The sequence below is a fragment of the Zophobas morio genome, unplaced genomic scaffold, assembly GCF_036711695.1.
Source record: "Zophobas morio isolate AGI-343-1 ecotype UQ-CSIRO unplaced genomic scaffold, CSIRO_AGI_Zmor_V1 ptg000030l, whole genome shotgun sequence".
Lineage (NCBI taxonomy): Eukaryota > Metazoa > Arthropoda > Insecta > Coleoptera > Tenebrionidae > Zophobas > Zophobas morio.
Genome location: NW_026972135.1, coordinates 6064312 through 6086821, shown reverse-complemented (window position 1 = coordinate 6086821; position 22510 = coordinate 6064312). Strand labels below are relative to the sequence as shown.

Here is a 22510-nt window from a genome sequence, read left to right as displayed (position 1 = left end):
TCTATTTCAAAGGACGATTCTGGAAAAACCATTGAAGTTATCGAAGAAATGAAAACGGATATGACTTCTGCGGCCTGAAATCTACAAAAAATGCTTTCAGTGAAATTTCGAAAATTTCGTTGAAAATTGGTCGAAAATTGGTGGTATTTTGCATATTTTGTGTACTTTAAAGGACGGTTCTGGAAAAACCATTGGAGTTATCCAGAAATCAAAGCGGATATGACTTCTGGGGCCCGAAGTCTACAAGAAAACGCATTTAGTGAAATTTCGAAAATTTCGTTGAAAATTGGTCGAAAATTGTTTTTTTTTGCATATTTTGTATATAGGGTGTTATTGAAAGGTACGTACAACAAAATGGACAGTTCTTCGCGAAGTATAAGAAGTCGGAAAAACTTATTTTGTATTATCAAAATTATAAGGGGAAAATTAACCCTTATCCAACCTTTTTAGACGCTACTGAAGGATAAATAGGTAAAATTAATTTATTTTAGTAAATCCTAGCAACTGTAACAATAAAACTTTTGTCAAGACTAAATGTTGCTATAGAAACGAAAGATGATCTTTTTATCAGAGGCGTACAACGAATTTGGTAATAAATTTTAATAATTTTTATCTCTAAAAGGAGAACACTTTAACCTGAACTTTTTTTAACTTTTAGCACCCATACTTTGACACCAATTGCCGATTTTATTTTGTACGTACCTTTCAATAACAGGCTGTATTTCATAGGACGATTTTGGAAAAAGCATTGGAGTTATCGAAGAAATGAAAGCGGATATGACTTCTGCAGCCCTAAATCTACAAGAAAATCGATTTAGTAAAATTTCGTAAATTTCGTTGAAAATTGGTCGAAAATTGGTGGTTTTTGCATATTTTGTATATTTCAAAGGACGATTCTGGAAAAACCATTGGATTTATCGAAGAAATGAAAGCGGATATGACTCTGCGGCCCGAAATCTACAAAAAAATATATTTAGTGCAATTTCGAAAATTTCGTTGAAAATTGGTGGGGAATTGGTGGTACTTTACCTATTTTTATAAATTTCAAAGGACGATTCTGGAAAAACCCTTGGAGTTATCGAAGAAATGAAAGCGGATATGACTTCTGCGGCCCGAAATCTACAAAAAAATGCATTTAGTGCAATTTCGAAAATTTCGTTGAAAATTGGTGGTATTTTGTATATTTTGTACATTTCAAAGGACGATTCTGGAAAAACCGTTGGAGTTATTGAAGAAATGAAAGCGGAAATGACTTCTGCGGTCCGAAATCGACAAGAAAATGTATTTAGTAAAATTTCGAAAATTTCGTTGAAAATTGGTTGAAAATTGATGGTATTTTGCATATTTTGTATATTTCAAGGGACGATTCTGGAAAAACCGTTGGAGTTATCGAGGAAATGAAAGCGGATATGAATTCTGCGGCCCGAAATCTACAAGAAAATGCATTTAGTAAAATTTCGAAAAAAATACAAGGACTCCAAAATAAAAATCGAGAAAGAAAGATAGAAATAAAATATTAATGTGTAAAACAAGTAATTTTTCTTTCATATTTTGCATATATTTCTTGCATATTTTAGCAATTTTTTGCATATAAGGCCAAATTTCTCTGCATATATATGTGCATATTAACGTGTTTTTTTCTGGATATAATTCTGAGCTTTACTGATGAATCACAGATGCGCTGAAATTCAAATTTATGATCGATGACAGCTGTCCACCAAAATGGCAATGTTAACGTGATGAATTTTTTAAATGGACAATCGTTATTGTAAGTAGGATCTTTACAAATCACAGTAGTAGAACTATCTACCGCGATTACTCACCTAGAACATGCTAAAACGAATATGGTGTATATGGCTTGTTATTTCAACTATTTATCTCTCTAGTGTGCTATAAAGATTACTGAAAATATCCCTGCAAATATTGGTATCCTATCATTTCTATGAACCTCATTTTAAAAATATTTGTGGTTGTTCTCTACGTAGTACAATTCATAGAATTCTAATTTCACTGACTAAACTAAGTAGTTGATCAAATCAAAGTTCTAAACCCGCCCAAAATATAGGTTTGTCGCAAGCAGTTTGAAATTGACATGAATTAACTTATAATTGGCGACTTTTACAACGACTGCAAACAATAATTGGAAAGCTCTATAATACCAGAGATTATAATAATAATAAATGGAACAAATAACCATCTATTCGGTTTGAAAACTTGTTCCCGACACTATATATACGCCACCTTTCCAAAGTTTTTTACACGTTTAGATCAAAAAAATACCATCAGTCGTTGAAGATGGCAACAATTAACAAAACTGATATGCAGATCCGAGTGGAAGAGGTGATGTAGCCACCTAACTAAAATTAATTCTATTTTGACAAGGTCTTAGATAGTAACACGACCTACCGACCATATTCTACATGCGGGACCAGAAAATCGTAACCTTTTGAAAATATTCGTTTGTTCCTTTAATAATAATTGGATTAAGAGTCCCCCCGACGCAGTGAAAATCTGCGCCGACTTTGGAAATGCATTACACGATGCGACTATTGTGTAAGTTCATGTTGTACTCATAGAATTCTTTACAATTTATTTAATGAATTTTCTGCAGACTAGATGATATTCAGGATGGAACGATACTTCGTAGAGGACTTCCTTCAGCACATATGGTTTATGGAGTTCCGCTAACTATTCGTGCTGCATTACACAAGACTTTTCTAATAATGCAAAATTTACTACGTTATGTAGAAAATAGGAAGGTACCTAATGTTAAAATTTTCTGCTCGTTTTATTCTTTCCGTTCTCATTTAGGACATCGCCGTTGATGATTTTATTACGTTGGGGATCAAATTTTTCACTGGATAAGGAATGGAAATCTATTTTAGAGACACTTTAGTGAAGATCTATACACTAAAATAGGCCTAGTTTTTCAAATATATGACGAAAACATTAATTTACACAGCGCTAAGGTCTGGAAATCATTTACAGTTTTTAAATTGTGTTTAAATAATTTTCGTTTCAGTACGCCACTGTTCGTGTCTTCTGTGACGATCTTGACGAGGGAAAATTCACCTTTCCTATGATTCATGGTATTCTAAGTCACCCGAATGATCATCGGCTTTTGGGTATCCTTTACGCACAATTCTTCATCAAAGATTACGTTCTATTTTCTTAATTCTCCATTTTAGATATGTTAAAACCAAGACCATTGGATATGGAAAGTAAGAAACTTTTTGTCGACATACTGGAAAGTTTTGGAAGTTTCGAGTACACGCGACGGGAATTGGAAAAGTTGAAAATTGGAATTTTGACTGATGCAGACCATATGAATATGGGCAAAAATCCATATTTGGAACGAATTCTGGAAGATGTGTTGGGTAACTTGGAAACGGAAATCTATTACGATAGTTGTGACTAAAATATACATATACATGATTCCTTAAAGTAGTGGTGTTTAGGAAAGAGTATTTTCTATGTATTTATTTCTATATAATTTTTAAATAATGTAAGTTTCATGAATCTTGTGTTTGGAAAATGTAAGTACTGTAGCTAAAAATTGGATTAATATATTTATTTTAATTCATAATTGGTAAAACCTTAAAAGAAATTAGGAAAATATATTATTCTTATACACAGACATTATGGAATTCCTTTCTCTAAATTCAACATCTACATATGTAACTTCTAATTCTTAGAAAAATTATATGTAGATCGGCCAGGATATTTACCGAAACAAGTCAACGGGAATACTTTACATCGGAAGAATGTTACGTAGACATTTATTTGATTCGAATGAGTTTATCGCGGTATTTTGAAGGTCGATTCTGAAAACACTGTTGCAGTTGTCAAAGGAACAAAGTCGGGAGTGAGTTCTAGATACATATTTTTTGTTTGAAGATTTTATTGGATTTTAAATGTTTTTTTTTTAATTTCTTTTAAACTTTCATATTATTTTAAATTCTGGTTTTATTTCAAAATGTTAATAATTTCTTGTTAATGTAATGGAATGTTTGTTAAAGCCCCAAGGTGAATTGTAGAGATGTTGTAATTTTTCTCAAAATATTCATATCAAAAATTTGAGTTTTTCTCTTCTAATATTTTTTTTCGTATTTCCGTGTTTTTAAAGCCGAACTTTTGCTCAAAATCGTAAAGCTTTTCCTAGTATAGTTTTCGTTTTTTTCCCAGATGTTTTTACTATTTTCAATGTTTTGTCAAAATGTGGACGTTCCTTTTACGATATTGATTTTGTGTTGAAAAGTGGATTTTTCTGTTTCTCACTTGTTAAAATTTTATTCGTATAAACTTTGCATATTTTCCTAGTAGATTTTTCTGTTTCTTTTTTTAGATTTCCGCCTTGTTTTCATTTTTCAAAACCTGTGTTTTTATGCTGCACTTTAATCGAAATCGTGAACCTTTTTCCTGAGATATTTTTTGTTTGCTTTTTTGAAGATTTTATCGGATTTTGATCGCTTTTTTCAAAATCTAATTCTTTAAATTTTTGTTAACTGATTTTTTTTTTTGTTCTCATTTTTTTTGAGATTGTCATGTTGCTTTAAATTCTGGGTTTATTTCAAGATGTCAATTTCTTGTTAATATAATTGAATGTTTGTGAAAACCCAAAGTGCGTTACTGACATTTTGCAATTTTTGTAAAAATTTTCATATCAAAAATTCAACTCTTTCTCGTCAGATTTTTCCTTTTTTTTCATATTCTTGTGTTTTTAAAGCAGAGCTTTTCATTAATATCGTTAAGGTTTTTTTAATATAGTTTTCGTTTTTTTTTCTATAAACTTTGCAGATTTTCCTATAGAAAATTTTTTTTAAAACTCCAAAATTCGGTGTTTCAATGGCCGATTCTCGAAAAACTGTTGGAGTTATCAAAGAAATTAGTACATGCTAAGATAAAACCAATTTTGGCAAATCACCATATCCTCTAAGAAAATAGAGGGTAGGTGGGCGGGGCTAGTACTTGCCAAGGTAAGATAGAATATTAAGAGTAGTCACTGGAAGAGAGAGTCGGTGGGCGGGGCTGTGTTTGCATATAATTATAAAACTCTTTAGAAAAACCGAAACTCAGCTCCGCCCACTTCTTGTTTCCATTTCACTTTGATTTTTTCAATTTTTATATTTTGCAATTTTTCGATTTTTGTTTCGTTGTTTTTTCACATGTTCGATTTTTCAGTGTTTATTTTTTTGTTTTTTTATTTTTAAGATATGCGACTCTTCGAGTTTTCATTTAAGAATTTTTCAGTTTTTCGATTTTCCAATTTTTGGATGTTTCAGTTTCAAATTCTGCAATTTTTTTATTTGCAATTTCAGGAGTTTTCAATTTTTAATTTCTCATTTTCTGGTTTTTTCAATTTTTCGTTTCTTTAATTTTTCGATTTTTAATTTTTTTGTTAGTACTTGCTAAGATAGACTTATTTTTTGATTTGTAATTTTTCAATTTTTTATTTTTTTTAGTACTTGCAAAGGTAAGACTGATTTTAGCTAATCACATACCCTCAAAGAAGATAGGGGGTGGGTGGGCGGGCTTTAATTTATGCTAAGATAAAAGTAATTCGGGCAAATCACATACCCTCTAGTATTGGAAAAATTTCACTGTTACAAAAGTTCTCAAAAAATTTTCAAAAAATTCAGGGATGTACATAGATCTCGACCTGCTGATTTCAAAAATATAACGTTTGTATGTTCATCGAGCAACATTTCCAAAATGTTTGGTTTTAAATTCGAAAAATTTCGATATTTCAAGGGCTGATTCTCGAAAAACTGCTAGAGCTATCAAAGAAACGAGGTCGGAAGTGAGTTCCAGATCTCAAAATCTACAAGAAAATGTATTTATTTAGTTAAGTTTGGAAAATGGAGCCTAACTGCAAAATCGATATTTCCTTGTACAAATTTTCCAATTTAAACATGTTTCAAGTATCCTGTTGTGAAAAGAAGTCTACACATATTATTCGTATACAAAAATATTATTGAATTTCTTTCTATAAAATCCACATCTTCTACAGATCATAATTTATCGTAATAAGTCTATTTGGTACGAAGTCCAGTTAAATCGAACAACTGTGAAAAGAAAACTCTGATAATCGGAAAGTTAAAAATTTACAAACTGATTCGTTAAAAACTGGACAATTGAGGATTCGAATAAAAATATAAAAGTTATATACTACTTACTATGAAAATTAAAATATCTATAAATAAACTGAAATAACGTAATCGCAATCCTGTTTTTTATCGTTATTTGTAAAGAAGATACGTTAAACAGATAAGTCAGAACTACATTAAAAACACCACAACAAACCCAGAGCACAAACATTTTATTTACAAATTATAATAAAAAACTTATCTTATCGCAATGCACATGCACCGGAATTACTTAATATTTCCGTTAGGCGTTTATCGCATTAATTTTTATTTGAATAGCCTACAACAATATGACCAAATTAACACAAACATCTTTTAAATCCGTTCGTCTCGACTATGTTAATACTTTAATCGCCAAACCATCTTACACTCAAGAAAACAACAAATTTCTCCCTGAAAAGAGTGACTGACGACCGAGAGACAATAATATAAAAACGCGATATCGTAGAACAGAGGTAGTTGCAAACTGCTCTTCTTAAACATGAAAACCACAATCGCATCTGTCTGTGTTTTGATAATTTTGACTTTCTCTTACTGTGCGGAACTACGTAAATTTATAATTTTTATAATCAATTTTTCCCTCCAATTTTTCGTTTTTAAGCACCTAGTTTCAAAAAATGCAACATAAAGCAGTCGGATTTTAAAAAGTGCTTGAGCGACGCCGTCCAGAACGCCATCCAGCAATTGAAAGACCCAATTCCTGAACTGGGTCTACACAGCATAGATCCATTTTGGATGGAAACTCTAACGATGGAAGTAGGGAATGCTTCTGAGGGTTTACATCAAATTTGGAGCAATGTAACAGTTTATGGCTTGAGCAAACCCGTTGCTACAGATGCCAGGTTATCATTTACAATGGAGTATAAAATTTTGTGTGCTATTGATTTATTTCTTCACTAGCTGGACTTGTGGCTCTGTCATCACCTTAGATCTCGAAGTGAGCTACGACCGTACGCTAGTTTTCGCCTCCAACTATGAAGCCCACGGCGCAGTTCTTCTCCTCCCGGTTGACGTGTTGTCATCATTTCGTTGCGAATTTGTGAAAGGGGGGAAGATTAAAGTAACATACAAAATCCAAAAACCTAAAAAAGGGAACGGATATTTTAAACTGATTAGTACTAAGGTTGTACTTGAACCCAAGAGGGCGAAATATATTTTCACTAAGGTCTTTGAAAATCAAAATCTAACGGATGCGTTAAACTCGGAAATGTATAAAAATTGGGAGGGAGCCTGGGAGTTTATTCATGGGTTTTTGAATGTTTATGACCCATTTTTTGATGCATTGCTTAGAAGCATTTTGGAAAAAGTTCCAGCTGATCAAATTATCGATGGGCTGGATTAAACCGTGTATTGCTCCGAACTACAGTGTTTTAATAGGTATATGTTAAAAATAAACGAATTGTGGAATAATTTACAAATTAAAAAATAAAAAGAAAAAAAATATATAGATTAGAAAAAATGTGCTTCATTTTTAAATATATTTTTCCTTTAAAATAAAAATACAAGCGTGTTTTTCTACATCAACTTTTTTTAATGATACTTTATATATTTTAGAATTTTTGTAGAACTTACCTGATTTACTTATTTACAATGAAAGCACAAGTTCTTGATTTTATTTATTTTTATTTCAAATAATAATCGTGTTTTCTTTAATTTTAACCAAGAAAGACTTTCCTCCGGTGATATGCCGGAGGTCTTCTCTGTTATTACTTTTGCATTTGTGTCTCCGATAAATATTTTTATGTCATATTTTGGAATTTGTCTTATTATATCTGCAATCGTTTCATAAAATTCATTTTTTATTCTATATTTTACTCGGATTCTTATTAACGCATTCTGTCAGATATTGATTTGAAGTCATCACGGTCTTCTTCATCCTTTCATTCACTATGAATCCAGTCCCAAAGTACCTTTTGTTTCCTCTACTTTTAAAGAATACGTTTTTTCTTATCTCCATAACTTCATTTCCTTGCTGCTTTGTTTCTTGTAGAGCCGACATTTTTCCTCTGTGTCTATCAGGTTTCTCAGAGCTCCTTCTTCGTAAGTACCTCTTACGTTCCATGTCCCCAATTTAATTACTGTTCTATCAACTTTATTCCCATTTCCTGCTGCTTTTTTTGTTGTTTTTCCATTTCGTGTTCTTTTATCTCTCCATATCGTCTTCGTTCTTTCCGAGTTTTTTTCTGTCTTGTCTAGTTTTTTAATTCTTTCTTTTTGTCTATATCAATCCCATTTTTTTTCTTATTTTATCTCAATGTTTCTCCCTATATGATCTTTTGATATTCTACCTTGATTCTCTTCCCTTTCTTTCTTTCTAGTTGTGCTATTCTTCCCTTTGTATTATTCTTTCTTCCTTTGTCATGTCATCATTTGTGTAAATTGGTTCGTCATTTCTGTTTTTTAATTTACTTTTGTTTTCCTTTATTTTCATTTTATCTTGGATGTTGTTCAATTCAACTGCAGCAATTTCCTCCCTCAACTTCCTTACTGTGTTTACTTCTACCTTTACTCCTAATTCTTTGTCCATAAAATTTTTCATTGCCTTAATTAAAATTCTCTGTTTGTTTTCATTTATTTTAATACCTTGTACTAGCTTTTCTACTCTCTCCTTGGCAGCTGTTATTTCCGTTTCTAGCCCATCCAGTTCTCTTACTATTTTCTCATTAGATTCAATTGTCTTATATTAATATTATTATTATTATTATATCTAGACTCCGATATTCTCGCTCTGCGTTCTTGCTTATCTATATCCTTATCTCTTTCACTCAGTTCTTCTGTCATACTCCCATTTCTCTCATTCTCTCTATTTCTTCGGATGCATATCGCTTTCCTCCATAATACTTGTCTCTTTCGTTCCAAACATGTTTTCCCCCTTCCTTTCTTATTTCTTTCCAACATCCTTGCAATATTTTTCAATCACATCTCTCACTGAACTTCTCTTCAAATCCAACCGCCCTTTTACCCGCTTCCACTCTCATTTTCTCCCTTTTTGTTTCTTCTCTCACTCTATACCCCGGCGTATGCTTTTCCAATCCCAATGTCTATTTCAAGTATTTTTCTTGCACTCTCTCTATTTCTTCATATTCCCTCCATCTCCAATCTTAGCTCCATACATAAATACACTTTTGATCAAACTATCAAACATCATCATTCTTCTCTTATAATCATGTCCAACTTTTCTCTCTCCTGTTCCCCGTACTGTTCCAATCACTTTGTTCGCTTTTCGGACCATTTCTTGAATATGCGTTTTTGCTCTTTAATGTATATCCTAAGTACTGGAATTCTTTCACCTGTTCAATCTACTTCCCTCTCCATGCCCACTCTTCCTTCTCCTGTCTTATCACCATTTTTGATTTTTCCACATTCACTTCCAATTCCTTTAAAAAAAAAAAAAACTTTTGAACTGACGTCATCAAGTTTTTGAAGGGGATAACCAAATATATTTTGAATAAAGATAGCCTTAAAACATCTGCAACATTTCAAAACATTCAGGTTAGCAGATTCAAAATTAAATTTCAAAATGTTGTTTTATAATTTTGATACGTTTCGGGTAAAAACTCAATTCGGAGTCGTAAACCAAATGTGTAGGACTATGTTATTTTATACAATTTAAGACCCATTTACTATGTACAATTTTGAAGTGACGTCATCGCATTAGTGGTGGGGATGATTAGACAAATTTTGGTTAGCGTTTTACCATGTACATGATATTTCTAATATATGTACAAAATTTCACAACAATCGGTCCAGTAGTTTCGGAGATTATCTGCCTAATAAAAATCCGGGATGGCAGACAGAAGGACAGACGGACAGACAGACGCAGGGACGGATGGGGTACAGTCTTCCGGCCCGGGAAAATAACAAGTACGGCCCAGACTGAAAAGTAATTTTTTTATTTTTGTTGCGGAGGAAACCGATATTTGTCAGACATAATTAATCATGAGTAATGTGAAAAAGATATTCACTCTTTACAAAAAAAAATGCATTTCACAAAAAATAAAACCTATATTTCACAAAAAATTAGCAAAATCGAACTAACAACTATGTAATCTAATATATTAAAGCTTTTTTTAACAAACTACTCTCTGCCGCAAGACTGTTAATGACTTCTTCATTATCAACTGTGTTTAAAATGGATTTTTCCATATTCATGATGACGAAAGATTCCAGTCGGTCATCTGTTAATCTATTTCTTAATCTATTTTTAATATATTTCAGAACTGAGAACGATCTCTCACACTCCACTTGAGTTATTGGAAGTGTTAGGAGATACTGATACGCTGTAGCAAGTGCACAATATGCCCCCTGGAACATGTTATATTTCAAAATAACAGTGTAGCAACATATTGCACAGTTTTTGCAACTCTTGCAAATATTTTTTTTTGAGTTTAACATCCGTAATTTCGGAAGAATTAGGTAAATTTACAGTATCGATACCATCCTCATCATCGTAGTCGTCCTCAATGATATGTAGATCTAGATCGTAATTTGTCTTGTACGTATCCTCCAAAGTTAATTTTAGTTTCTCCCAATTTGAGGCAAAACTTAACAGCTCCTCTTTTAACTGGGAAGAAGTTGCAGTCGAATTATATTTTATTATTTTCGCGGACAAGTACTTCATGCAGTTGTCTGGCAAACTTTTTTTGTTACAAATTTCTTCAAAATTATTGGGATCTAATATTGCCATATCCCTACATATATCCATATTTTTTAAAAATCGATTATTCATGGCTTCAACCGCAATGTCCATCAACATGTTAAAAGTAGATATCTTAAATCTTTCTTCTGGAGATTGTGGCTGCTCATCAATTGATTTTTCTTCATAAAATTTTTTTACGTATCTTCGACGTACGTTAGTGAAATGTTCCTGTATATCTGCATCTATGTCTTTTGACTCTAACTCTAATTTAGCCCAACGTAAAAATGTGTTTGTAGCCTCCTGGATAGAGATAAAATCTCTCTGTATAGACCTCAGTTGTTCGATAGTCGTCTCTAACATGTGGTTACATTTAAGAAGATCTAATCCTCTAGTTTGCAGATATCTTGACAGAGGACCAGTTATACTAAAAATCTTTAAAAATATTTGCGCAGTGATTATATTTTCGTATTTCAATAAATTATCCTTATGATTTTTAGCTGTAACCCTGGTGTCAGGGTTAATTTTATCATTTTTTTCAATTTTTTCCAAAGTATCAATAACAACAACATATAAACTGTTTTCCGGTTTGTTAAAATCTCCAAATACTTTCTTAAGCGCCAGTTCCTTAGCCCACCAACGGGTTGCACCAATACTTTGAATCTTTCTTTGTTTTGAATCAGTAGAATTATTAGACTCCCAAATGTTCATACGTTAATAAGATTCTTTAAAGAAAGAAGATATCGAGTTTAATAAAGAAAAAAGTGAAGCAGCTTTTAAATTTGCATTCAATATATATCACACAGGACTAGATTTAGGATGTGACTGTAACACCAAATGTGCACATGGTCTGAATTGAGGTTTTGCATTTTTGCAGAAAAACCATTATATTCACCCTGCATATTTGCCGCGCCGTCTGTCGAATTTGCAATACAGTTTTGAGGATTTAAGCCATTACTTTCCAATACATTTAAGACAAGAGCCTCAAAACCTTTTCCAGTTGTATCGGTACATCGAATTAGCGAAAATAATCGTTCGATAATATTTCCCATGTAAACGTATCTGGCAAAAATACAAAAATGTTAATGTTTAATGCTACATATATAAAAATTTCACTATCTTACCTTATAACAACCGAGCATTGCTCCTTTGTGGAAATATCTTGCGTAGAATCTATTTCAACAGAAAACATTTCGGCTTCTAAAATCTCCACTGACATTTTCTTTTTCATAATTTTAGTTATAATAGAGATTATTGAATTTATTGTAGTCTTTGATAGGAATGTTAAAAAATTTCCAGTTCTTCGGGTGTTACCTTTTTCATGAGCTCTTTTGCTGGCTTTGATGATTACATCCAGATGTTTTTTCAAAATTATGTCATATTTGGATGTTAATAAAACTATTTCAAGAAAATTTCCATGGTCAATATTTTCATTTTCTAATGAATATGCGGCCTCATTTATATTTCCTCTGTAAGAAAGGCCTGTCTTGCCTATAAATTTAATGACGTTGATAATAGTACTTAATATTTGTCGATTGTTGATCACTTCCTGATTGCGCTTGTGTATAATAACTTGTCTATAGTTTTATTCTTCAGGTGCATAAAATATGCATCACAATTTTTCCCGTGTAGAATAGTTCGTTCGTGTTCTTCAATTCGCTGGTAAACATGTTTCCAATCCACCATGCCGCAGTTAGAGTTAAAGCTATTTGTTTCTTTGCTTTCAAAAGCTAAACAAACTGAACAAAATAACGCTTTTTTCGAGAAACTGTAGGTCAACCATACTCTATTAGTTCCATTTTCGCGTTTAAAAGTCTTACCAACTTTAAAAGGCAATCCTATTTGATTTTTTGGGATGACAGGATGATGATTAAAAAACATATTCAGTTCCATAACGTCCGGTCTTTTAAAAAAGTCGTAATCATCCGAATAATTCTCAGTTGGAGTGTTCTCTTTTGCCGCCACATTTTCATCTTTTTCACAACGCAATTCACTAGGAATATAATTGATAATTTTAGCATGTTCTGTCTCATTAGCTTCTTGATGTTCTGCGGTTGTATAATCGCAGATCTTAGAGGTCGAAGGAAAATTGTATTTTTGATTTTCGGAAGCTGGTGTTTTTAGGAACATGCTTGTTAACGTCCTACAAGTTTTTGCTTCGTCCATCAGTCTTCGCTTTTTTCTCTCTCTTTCTTTTTCAGCGCCGCCCCTTGCTTTGGTTTTGTTGCTGCCTTTATCCAATGAACTATAATTAGGTCTATTTTTGTCAGTCCGCTTGTTGTTGTGATTTTGCAGTTGAAGATCAAAGTTTGTATAAGCACTTTTGAGCGGACTGTACCTATATTATCTATAAATAAAAATACTAAATAGGCGGAAAAATAAACTAGAGAAAGGATTTACCTAAATTGATTAATCACTATAAGTAGTCACTAATATCAAATCGACACGTAAATTATTGTTTAAACTGAAGTAAAGTATGTTTTTGATCTGAACTAGTAAACTACGAATACTGCGATCACTTTAAAATAAAATATTTGTCAGTGGTAATTATTGCAATGTAGTCAGCTCTATTTTGAATGGAACACTGCTGAAGAAACAAGGGAAGCAGAGATCTGGGGAGTGTTGGTGGTGTGTTTAACACGTGCTAGGGTTTGAGCAATTTATGCGATTTTAAAAGAGCTGACCGCTGTCGAAGATATGTTACTGTGCCTGTACCGACTTATTTCCAAGAAATAAGTCATTCCGATTTCCTTGTTCGCAGGCGTGTTTCAAATCAGTTAATTTGGATTTAACCAATTTGACCGGCCCAGACTTGCCCAATTCGATCGGCCCTTCGGGATTTTTCCCGAATTCCCGACCGGCCCATCCGTCCCTGGACAGACGGAAATGGGAGACCTATTTCTTCGTCTTCTAGGGATCATGAAAAATCGAGAGAGTCGGCCGACGGACTCGATTACAATATTTCCTTTGCTTACGCTCGGTAAGTAAAAATATGAATGCAATGATAAATTACGAATATATACTGATGATATTTTGCACATTTTAGATAGGATTTATTCGGCAAATTTTTGAGATGACGTCATGAAGTTTTTAGGCTTGATAAACAGATATATTTTGATTAAAAACCTACCATGTCAAACAGTAACTTCAAAACGTCTGCAATATTTATAAATTCAGTTTTGCAATTCTTGATTCAATCAATAAAATAAATTGACCCAGTGATTAATTGTTTTGGGACACCCCGTTTAAGCAAAACTAAAAAAATATTAATGCAGTGATAAATCATAAGTAACAACTCATCATATTTTGCACATTTCAGATAGGATTTATTCAGCAAAATTTTCAGGTGACGTCATCAATTTTTTAGGGGGAATGAACAAAAACATTTTAATCAAAAAATTACCATGCTTATGATAACATTAAAGCATCTCCAAGATTTCAGAGTATTCGGTTTTGCAGTTCCTGATTAAATCAATAAAACTAATTCACCCATTCATTAATTTTTCACCCTATATAAGCAAATCTAAAAAATATGAATGGAATAATAAATCACGACTATAGACTCATCCTATTTTGGACATTTTAGATAGGATTCATTTGGCAAATTTTGGGCTGACGTCATCAATTTTTTGGAGGGGATAAGTAAATATATTTTGAATAAAAATTTATTATGCTTATCATATGTTTAAAACATCTGCAAGTTTTCAAAACATTCGGTTTTGCAGATTCAAAATTAAATTGTAGGTGAAACGAAGTTCACCGGGTCAGCTAGTATAAAATATAATCAAGAGCAGCACTCTTTGTACAATCTGACTAACTGTAAGCTTCCTGTGTACATGTTTTATGGTAAATGGGACATATTAATCAAGGGAAATGTAGTATGATTCTTTGGTTTTTCTGGTTAAAAATATTTGTTTCCAGGCTGTGAAAAGAGTTTTTGAGAAACTTGGAAGCAGCGAAAAAGAATATTTTCGGGTACCAAGTGGAACTAATACCAAGAAGTTGAAGTTTGGCCACAACGATTACTTTTTTTCTGAAGACATCGAGGAGTTATTTTACAAGGATCTCTTTCGAGTACTGGATAAATTGCACTCCAAGAAATAACTTTGCTTGATGCAGATATAGGGATGAAAATAGAAATAAATATTTATTTTATGCATTTTTTACTTTATTCATCAATTTGTCGTACTCAGTTCTTTATTCCTCGTTAATCCAAAAAGTTCTGCTCTGGTACTTTTCGCAAAATGTTATCTGTAGAAGTGTGGAAACAGTCCTTGCAGTACTTAAACGCGTCGTTTCCATTTTAGTTAATTTTGGCATTTCAAAAACCTAAACATTTCTCCACTTCATCATGTTATAATTCTAGTTTGTTTGTAGAGTGATAACTTGTTGTGTTTATAGGGTAAGTAGTTAAGTACTTTTGAATTTTTCTACATGTTTGTATTTTAAAGTATCTTACTATAAAATAAAGTTGTTAAGTTCTGAGGTAAATTGTGGAGGTTAGATGGACAGAAAATTGGTAAAGGTGCCTAATTTGAACCTGGTTTGGCATCTCAAATTGGACCGGTTCAATTTAAGGTGAGTCGCCACGTTTGGCTCTTATGGTGTGTGTCATATTCAGCATGTAATATTTCCAGTATTAAGGGGTAATTTCATAATCAAAAGCCGCGTTCCAAAATGTCCGTATAAAAATGAAAACTTGCAGAAGACATTTCTCACCCCTTGAGTCAATAAAAAAAAAACATTTTAGTTTGTACGCGATCCCAATCTGCTATGGAATTAACAAGCACACCATATAAAGAAAAATTAAAACAAAAAAAAAAAATTAACAAAAAAATTAATAAAACAAAAAAAAAGGCAAGTCGCGGGAAAAAATCTGATGAGATTTATTTGGAAAAAAAAGATAAGGTAACAGTAAAAAAAAGGTAAGCATAACCTGTTGACACCTCAGACAGGCTCTGAGAGGAAGAGAATGACGAAGGTAACACCATTGTTTAAGTATATACTTAAACAATGGTAACACAGAGTGTCTGTACTGTGGAGTGTGGAGACACCTACAAAAGGTCACGTAGTGGAGAGGAATGGGCTTGCTGTAGCCGCTGTTCTAAAAAAACATAATTTATTTTTTCATTTTGAATAAAAGAAACACTTTTTGTCCAGTATTCCTCACTCATTTAATTGGTATCAGTTTCGGGTTAAAACCGGATGACCGGCCTACAATATAAAAGAGCTCGATTTATATTATTCAAACCTAAGAATTTTTGAACATTACAAATTACCTCTCGAAAAATTGCCGCTCATCCCTAATCTCTTCCCTGTTTATAACACTCTCCAATATGTCCTAAACACCCTTTTTGATAAAAATTTTCATTATTCGTATTCGGGTGTTCGTCTTCTTTTCTTAAAATTCTTTCTGTTGATTATTCTATTCTACTTATTCGTTGATACACTGTCTCGTTCTCTTTATCTCTTTCTGTACAGTAAGAAAAGTTTTGTTAAATTTAACAAAATTTCAACAAAATTTTTGTCCCAGTCGGTCCACAATATTTTATTTGTTAAAAGAACAATTTTCGTTCATGTTATAAAAGAAAATAAAAATCAATTTAATTAAAAATTCCAAGAAATGTATTTTATTCAAATGTTTGATAACAAACAACAATCTATTTCAACATATGTACACATTAATTCATTATTTACATACTTATTTACAACATAGGAACGATTGATTACACTGTTTAGATACATAGGTTTGTTGAAATCCTTATTAGTTGGAGTAATCACCGTTATATTACTAGTAATAAACTTATAAACTACAATATATGTACATATCTCAACTACAAAGTAAAAATATCCCTCACATGTCATGATACTTTTTTTAATAAACTGAAAAAGCTATAATTAAGCCAGAAAATACGACAAGGTTGCAGTCCGTCTTCGGTATTTTTGTTCCAATTCAGATTTTTACACTTTCTATCAACAACTATTCCCAAAAGGATACCTGCTTCAGTTATGTGCTTTGGTTTTGTTAAGTGTTTTTCCATCTGTGTACCAATTTTCAAGAAAAAAAAAGTTTCGTAGTTGCTATGCTTCTAGCATTTTCAGTATTTGGTCACAGTAAATTTCCCGCTTCCTCTCTGAAACAAACTTTGTCAGTTTGTCAAAAGAGAATGTTTATGGAAAATCGTTGTAAAATGTTTAAAACACTATGAACAAACTTAAACCACAAGCCATTTCGACGCTCCAAGAGAACCACGATTTGGTACAAAATGTTCATTTTAGTTATGCAAACTGAGTGGATCTATATAATGAGAAAAATATTCGACGATGGAAAACAGCCTTGACGTCGTTTCTTGCTAATTCTGAGCATAAGTGGTTAAAAGGTATCATGGCACTTGACAATTTAAAATTTTTGAATATTTTGTATTCTAAGCGCCGAACAGATGCAAATACAAAAACGCGTCCTGAATGCGTGAACAGTGAATCTAGCATTGCCATTTGTTAGACATGAATGCTGCATTCGTTGAGCGATCGTGACAAAAAAGACACACACAGACGAAATAAATTACACATTGGAGCAACCATTCACAACACTACCCAAGCAGCAGACTGTCGTCTAATTCACGTCAATTTTTGGTCATAGCTCGTCGGCGACGTCATTCGCCCAAAAAATCACGTGATAATGACGAGATTTTTATGACTTACTTCTGACGTCAATTAATGACGTCAAAAGGCCGTCTTTCCTTCGTCATTTTTTATAGATTATATGATCAATTAAATGTGGGTCGTCGTATTCTTTAAAAAGTGGCCTTCATAATGCTTAATTATATTTAGAGCAAAAAATACAACGGCTTTATTAGAAATACACCAAAGACAAGTTTCTTCATTCTAATAATTTATAATAAAATAATTATTTCTAAAAACTTATTTACTCTGGAAGTGTTATTTTGTAAGTACCTGCTTGGCAAATTATAAACAGAACATCCGGGCTTGAGCGTATAATAGTGAAAAGACCCTACGACACAAACAGAGTAATAACAATTCTTTGTCCATTGTCCCTAAAACGGGACAAGGTTTTGAAGAATTCCTTCGTCGAATTTTGATTTTATAAAGACGTTTATAAAGTGATGATGGTTACCAAAAAAATTAGAGAGTGATTTAATATTTAGTTTTATTAAATTTATTTCATCTAATGGGAAAATAATGCTCAACTTCCGTATTTACTATACAATACATCAGATGTTTGGGGTGTGCATTCGGACTTGCCCTTTTTTCGGTATTTATGTTTATTGCACTTCACGGTGAAGCATTCCAACATTTCCAGTTGGTTCTCAACCACCGAAACTTTCTCGTGTTGTTACGAGCCAAACTCACAGCTCGTTGCCGGCCTGCTAGTGGAGAAGGGGTGAGTTCCTGCGGGTGCAAAGGGTCAGGTCGCTAGAGGTTCGCAAAGAAGAGAGAGCACACTGTTTTGTGTAGCGACGTCGCCAGGGCGCCACCAGTTTTTATTAAGACACAATTACAACAACAAAAAACCGGAAAAATATTTAACTATTGTAATTGCAAGCTGTTACTTAAAATATTTGATTACAATAAAACCTAAGGTCACTAATTAAAAAAAGTAAGAGTGAGAAATAACTAAATAATTAAGCAAAAGAAAATGAGTAAGATATTAATGATAATGATTTAATGCGACTAACGGTTTACGATAAATACGAGCAATACGAACGATAGTTTAATTACGAAAGGCGACGAACTAATTAACGATAAATACGAGCGATACGAACGATGTTTACGAAGCGAATAAATTAGTTGGAGTCGTAACGAATAACGATTTGATTAATTATTTCGAGGGCTATGGGATAAACGAAGTAGGCCACACGCTCGGTAGTCCTAACGAACGTACGAAGGTATCAACGTAGAGCGGAGCGTCACAGTCTTACCGGTTGTTATTACTAAGTTATGTGCGAGTGCTAGTTACGCCAAACTTCGAAACGTTTTGCGATACAATAAAGAAAAGGTAAGGCGACTAATACTTAAACTTAATGAGATGGAATGGAAGTACCATGGGCACCTGCCTCCTTCGATATCCACGACGAGATGTCGAAACACAGCGGCGTCGCAGCGAATTTCCAGTCGATGTCGAGTCGAGGTTTTTGGTGACGGCCTGTCCAACCGATGGTAACTCTCCAGCTGTTCTGGGAGGGCTCACAACTGCCCACGACAGTTGGAATTCATAGAATTCGTTCTCCCACTCAAAACTGGCTCCAATTCTCGATCACGGGAATAACAAGATCAGCGACAAAACAAAAAAGCTGCAAGGAGAGCAAAGTCTGAGAAGATGTTCGAACTCAGTCAACCCCAAGGGTTCCACATGTCACATGCACTTGGTAAGTAGTAAAATATTATCGTTAACATGAAAATAACCATAACCACTGTTCGAAGGGATGCCAGGGAAAAGCTAATCAAAAGATTTACCTGCGGATCGACTGCAGCTTCTCCGATTTTAGCGGGATGGTCTAGTGCTCTTAATCAAAAAAAATCCGACGAAGTCGTAGTGCTCGAACGCACTATTTCTTTTACAGCTCACAAATGCGCTCCAAGCGATAGCACCTTTTAGGGGACCCAACAGATCCGACGAATGCGATTCCAAACGTAACGCCAAAGAAAAGGTTGCTAAAACGAACTGCAAAAGAGGAAAGCACTAACCCCCAACACCATTCAACACGGAGTACCAAAGCAAAATGGATTCCCTTCCACCTGCGATGACGTGGCAAGGTAACGAAGCGAGAGTTCACGGAAGTTTGGCCCTCTAGTGGCAAACTTACGAAACGTCGAATTCCGACGAAAATCCCTAATCGATGTAACTAATGAGTGGATGCGATGGTTATTAACAAAAGAAAAAAACAAACAAGGCTATCAAGATTCCAGAAATGACGAAGACTCTAGGGGACGCTCCACGGCGTTTGTTCCCACCTAGGTAAGCAAATGAAATTCGCGAACAAAAATAACAAACAGAACGAAAATCGAATTTCAGAGTGAAGCTCTGGGATGGCGCGATCCATCCAGTTCCTTATAGCAAGAACCAAGCTGAAACGATCCAGAAGACCGATCTACAACAGCGAGGCCGAAACACTCATCTGAGCCCCTCCAAGCTCAGCATCATCGCGACAGTCTTGCGACTGGGGGAGTCAAAAGCTCGGGACGAACCCTCCACCAAAGTTGTCCTTCATTGCCACCGTGCCCAACCCAACCACCCATGCACGAAATGACGAAACGAAAAAAAAACGAGTAAACAAAATGTAATCCGATCCGAGAATGCCAATAAAAACCGAAATAGCTACTGCGAATTTTCAATTCGTAACAGTGTATCCGTTATTACTCACTTCATTTTTAACGCAGTTTTGTGAAAATTTCTGCCATTCAGTGTAGGTTGTACTTATTTATACGAGGTAAGTTAATATCTAATAAAGTAATCATTTTAATTTTTACGTGTTTCTGTTATTTTTGATAACTGTACGTAGATAACAAAAGCAGTTTTTTCAGATAAGCTGGAAAGACTACCATTAATCACTGAAGATACTCTCACTGATTATGAAGAACTTACGGTGATTGTTTTTGAAAATGAGACGCCATAAAATATTGTAAAGGTATGTTACTGCAATTTTTTATGAACTAAATGCTAATGTAATGAACATAATTTTATTCTAGATTTGAAACAAATACAAAACACATGTGCGAAACGAAAGAAATGCTGAAGGAAACGAGTGAAAAAATCTCCCAACATGGAAACGTCATCACATCTGACAATTGAAAAAGAAAACAAAAATAGAAATTATGCCGCCAAGACCACACCTAAACAAATTTTGACGAATTACAAGATTATCTTTGCAAATTAGAACAAGCAGATTTCTTTGTAAGTTAAAAAAATACAATGGATTTATATATACATATATAACATAACATTGGATATTATATATAGGTAGATGCCTGTAATACTACGATACTTTTTGATAACATTTCGCTTCATTGTACAAAGTATTGACAACGAGATTTTCCTGATAGGCTGTACGTTTTTGTCAATGCAACCATTTTACGATTATCCGTTAGATTCAAGTAAATTTAGCATTTTTAAAATGCAGAATTTATCTTCTGCTTTAAGCTGTAATCCCTTAAATTTAATAATAGCCAAATATGGGCAATGCTTGTTATTGCTCATAAACGAAAAAATGATTGCATTTCCATTAATCCATGCACTCTAACGGGTTTTTCTTTTCAGTGCAATAAATTGAGGCAAACTTAAAAAACTTAGGTTATTGATATGATTGTTAAAGCAGAATTAATTCTTAACGGTACTTTTTTGTGTGTTGGGGACAGTCAAATCGTCGTGAATTAGATAGTGTTACATATAATGTGGTTTTACAGTGCTTTTTCAAATCAAGTAACTTCAACAATGCGATTCAATTGTCTTTTCCCTTTATTCTAGTTTTTTTTAAATATTTTTTGTAAATAGATTTGTTTGTGTTTTTAAGACTGATTTATAGTGTATTATAGTTTTCTTTTAATATTCTTTGTAACTAAATAGATCTCTTTGTGTTTTTAAAACTGATTTTTCTTTAAATAGCATATTTTATTGCAACGTTTATTTTTGATTATATATTGTACATTATCCTTTTTTTTTGTTTATACTAATTATACTCGTAATTACCTGTATGTAGATTTGTTTGTGTTCTTAGGAGTGGTTTATCTTTAATTTGTTTAATTGACATATTTTTTTATTTGTTTATTGAAGTTCATTGTTGGTTGTACAGAACTGTAGTAAATTTAATTTTTTTACACTAATTTGTTTTAACTTTAATTAATATATACTTTGTTATGGGGTTTACCTGGTGATTATAACGAATTATAATATTTTATTTTCAAGGTAAACAATATAAAAATATAAAATTATTTCAGCGTTTTATTTATTGCATATTTTTTTCTAAAAATCAAAATATAATCTTAAAATGGACAATAAATGCCGTCTCTAGGACGTCAGTACATCACGTCAATAGTTCGTTACAAAATGACGACTCTAAGACGTCAGTACATCACGTCAATAGTTCGTTAGAAAATGACGTCATCTGGACGAGACATTTGACCGTCATTGGTACGTCAATATCACGTGAAATCTTTGGTCACTATGACGTAAATGATGACCATTTATTCACGTGAAAAAGACGACATCATGTTGCCTGGGTACTTGTAAATAATAAAATTATTGTGGAACTACATATTAGAACTAGAATTAATTGTGCTATGGAAAACTATCTCAATCAAAGAGAATGTGTTATTAATATGTTAAATGATGTTACCTGTGAACGGTTTGTCCTTTTAAATATAATGACTCTGATTAAGTTGATTTTCTATAGCACCATACTGTTTTCCATGCACTGATTTTGGAATGTATGGACAACTTGTAGCTATTACGTTGACAAGATGAAGTTCCGGCTGATGGTGGAGAAATTTCGCCTAATTTCTCTGGTTTGGAATTCGTTTAGCGTATGTTTTGCTGCAATTTTAAATATTTTGTGATATTGTGAAATTTAAAGTTATAAAATTTACCTTAAAACACATTTCTGTTGATATTGTCCAGGTCAGTTAGCGGTATTAACCCCATTTGTCAAAATTTGAGGTTAGAAACCTGATTCGGCCTAAGATATAATAGACAATTAGCGAAACCACGTTTCGT

At 33.1% G+C, this 22510-nt stretch overlaps 3 protein-coding genes and 1 long non-coding RNA gene across 6 annotated transcripts; 2 read left to right on the top strand and 2 right to left on the bottom strand.

Moving 5' to 3' along the window:
• The first annotated feature begins 2295 nt into the window (after nucleotides 1-2295).
• LOC135138438 (terpene synthase-like) lies at nucleotides 2296-3418 on the top strand. The gene is made up of 5 exons (XM_064068411.1): nucleotides 2296-2340; nucleotides 2390-2553; nucleotides 2612-2759; nucleotides 3023-3125; nucleotides 3189-3418. The coding sequence occupies exons 1-5, from the start codon at nucleotides 2296-2298 to the stop codon at nucleotides 3416-3418; spliced, it is 690 nt and encodes a 229-aa protein (XP_063924481.1).
• Nucleotides 3419-6582: 3164 nt separating this feature from the next.
• LOC135138233 (uncharacterized) lies at nucleotides 6583-14941 on the top strand. Of its 2 annotated transcripts, XR_010282008.1 has the most exons (4): nucleotides 6583-6694; nucleotides 6748-6988; nucleotides 7047-13762; nucleotides 14704-14941. XR_010282008.1 is itself a non-coding variant. In XM_064068160.1 (3 exons), the coding sequence occupies exons 1-3, from the start codon at nucleotides 6628-6630 to the stop codon at nucleotides 7486-7488; spliced, it is 750 nt and encodes a 249-aa protein (XP_063924230.1). In that variant the 5' UTR covers nucleotides 6583-6627; the 3' UTR covers nucleotides 7489-14941. The 2 variants fall into 2 exon arrangements, 1 of the variants encoding a protein (XP_063924230.1); XM_064068160.1 differs by having other exon boundaries at nucleotides 7047-14941.
• Nucleotides 10197-11493, bottom strand: LOC135138437 (uncharacterized). Its single transcript, XM_064068410.1, has 2 exons — nucleotides 10573-11493; nucleotides 10197-10451 (listed from the first exon to the last, which is right to left on the bottom strand). The coding sequence occupies exons 1-2, from the start codon at nucleotides 11491-11493 to the stop codon at nucleotides 10197-10199; spliced, it is 1176 nt and encodes a 391-aa protein (XP_063924480.1).
• A 1443-nt stretch (nucleotides 14942-16384) lies between the features above and the next one.
• On the bottom strand, nucleotides 16385-22478 carry LOC135138758 (uncharacterized). Of its 2 annotated transcripts, XR_010282054.1 has the most exons (3): nucleotides 22384-22478; nucleotides 19258-22330; nucleotides 16385-19094 (listed from the first exon to the last, which is right to left on the bottom strand). It is a non-coding gene; the product is annotated as an uncharacterized LOC135138758 (long non-coding RNA). The 2 variants fall into 2 exon arrangements; XR_010282053.1 differs by having other exon boundaries at nucleotides 16385-22330.
• Nucleotides 22479-22510: the final 32 nt, after the last annotated feature.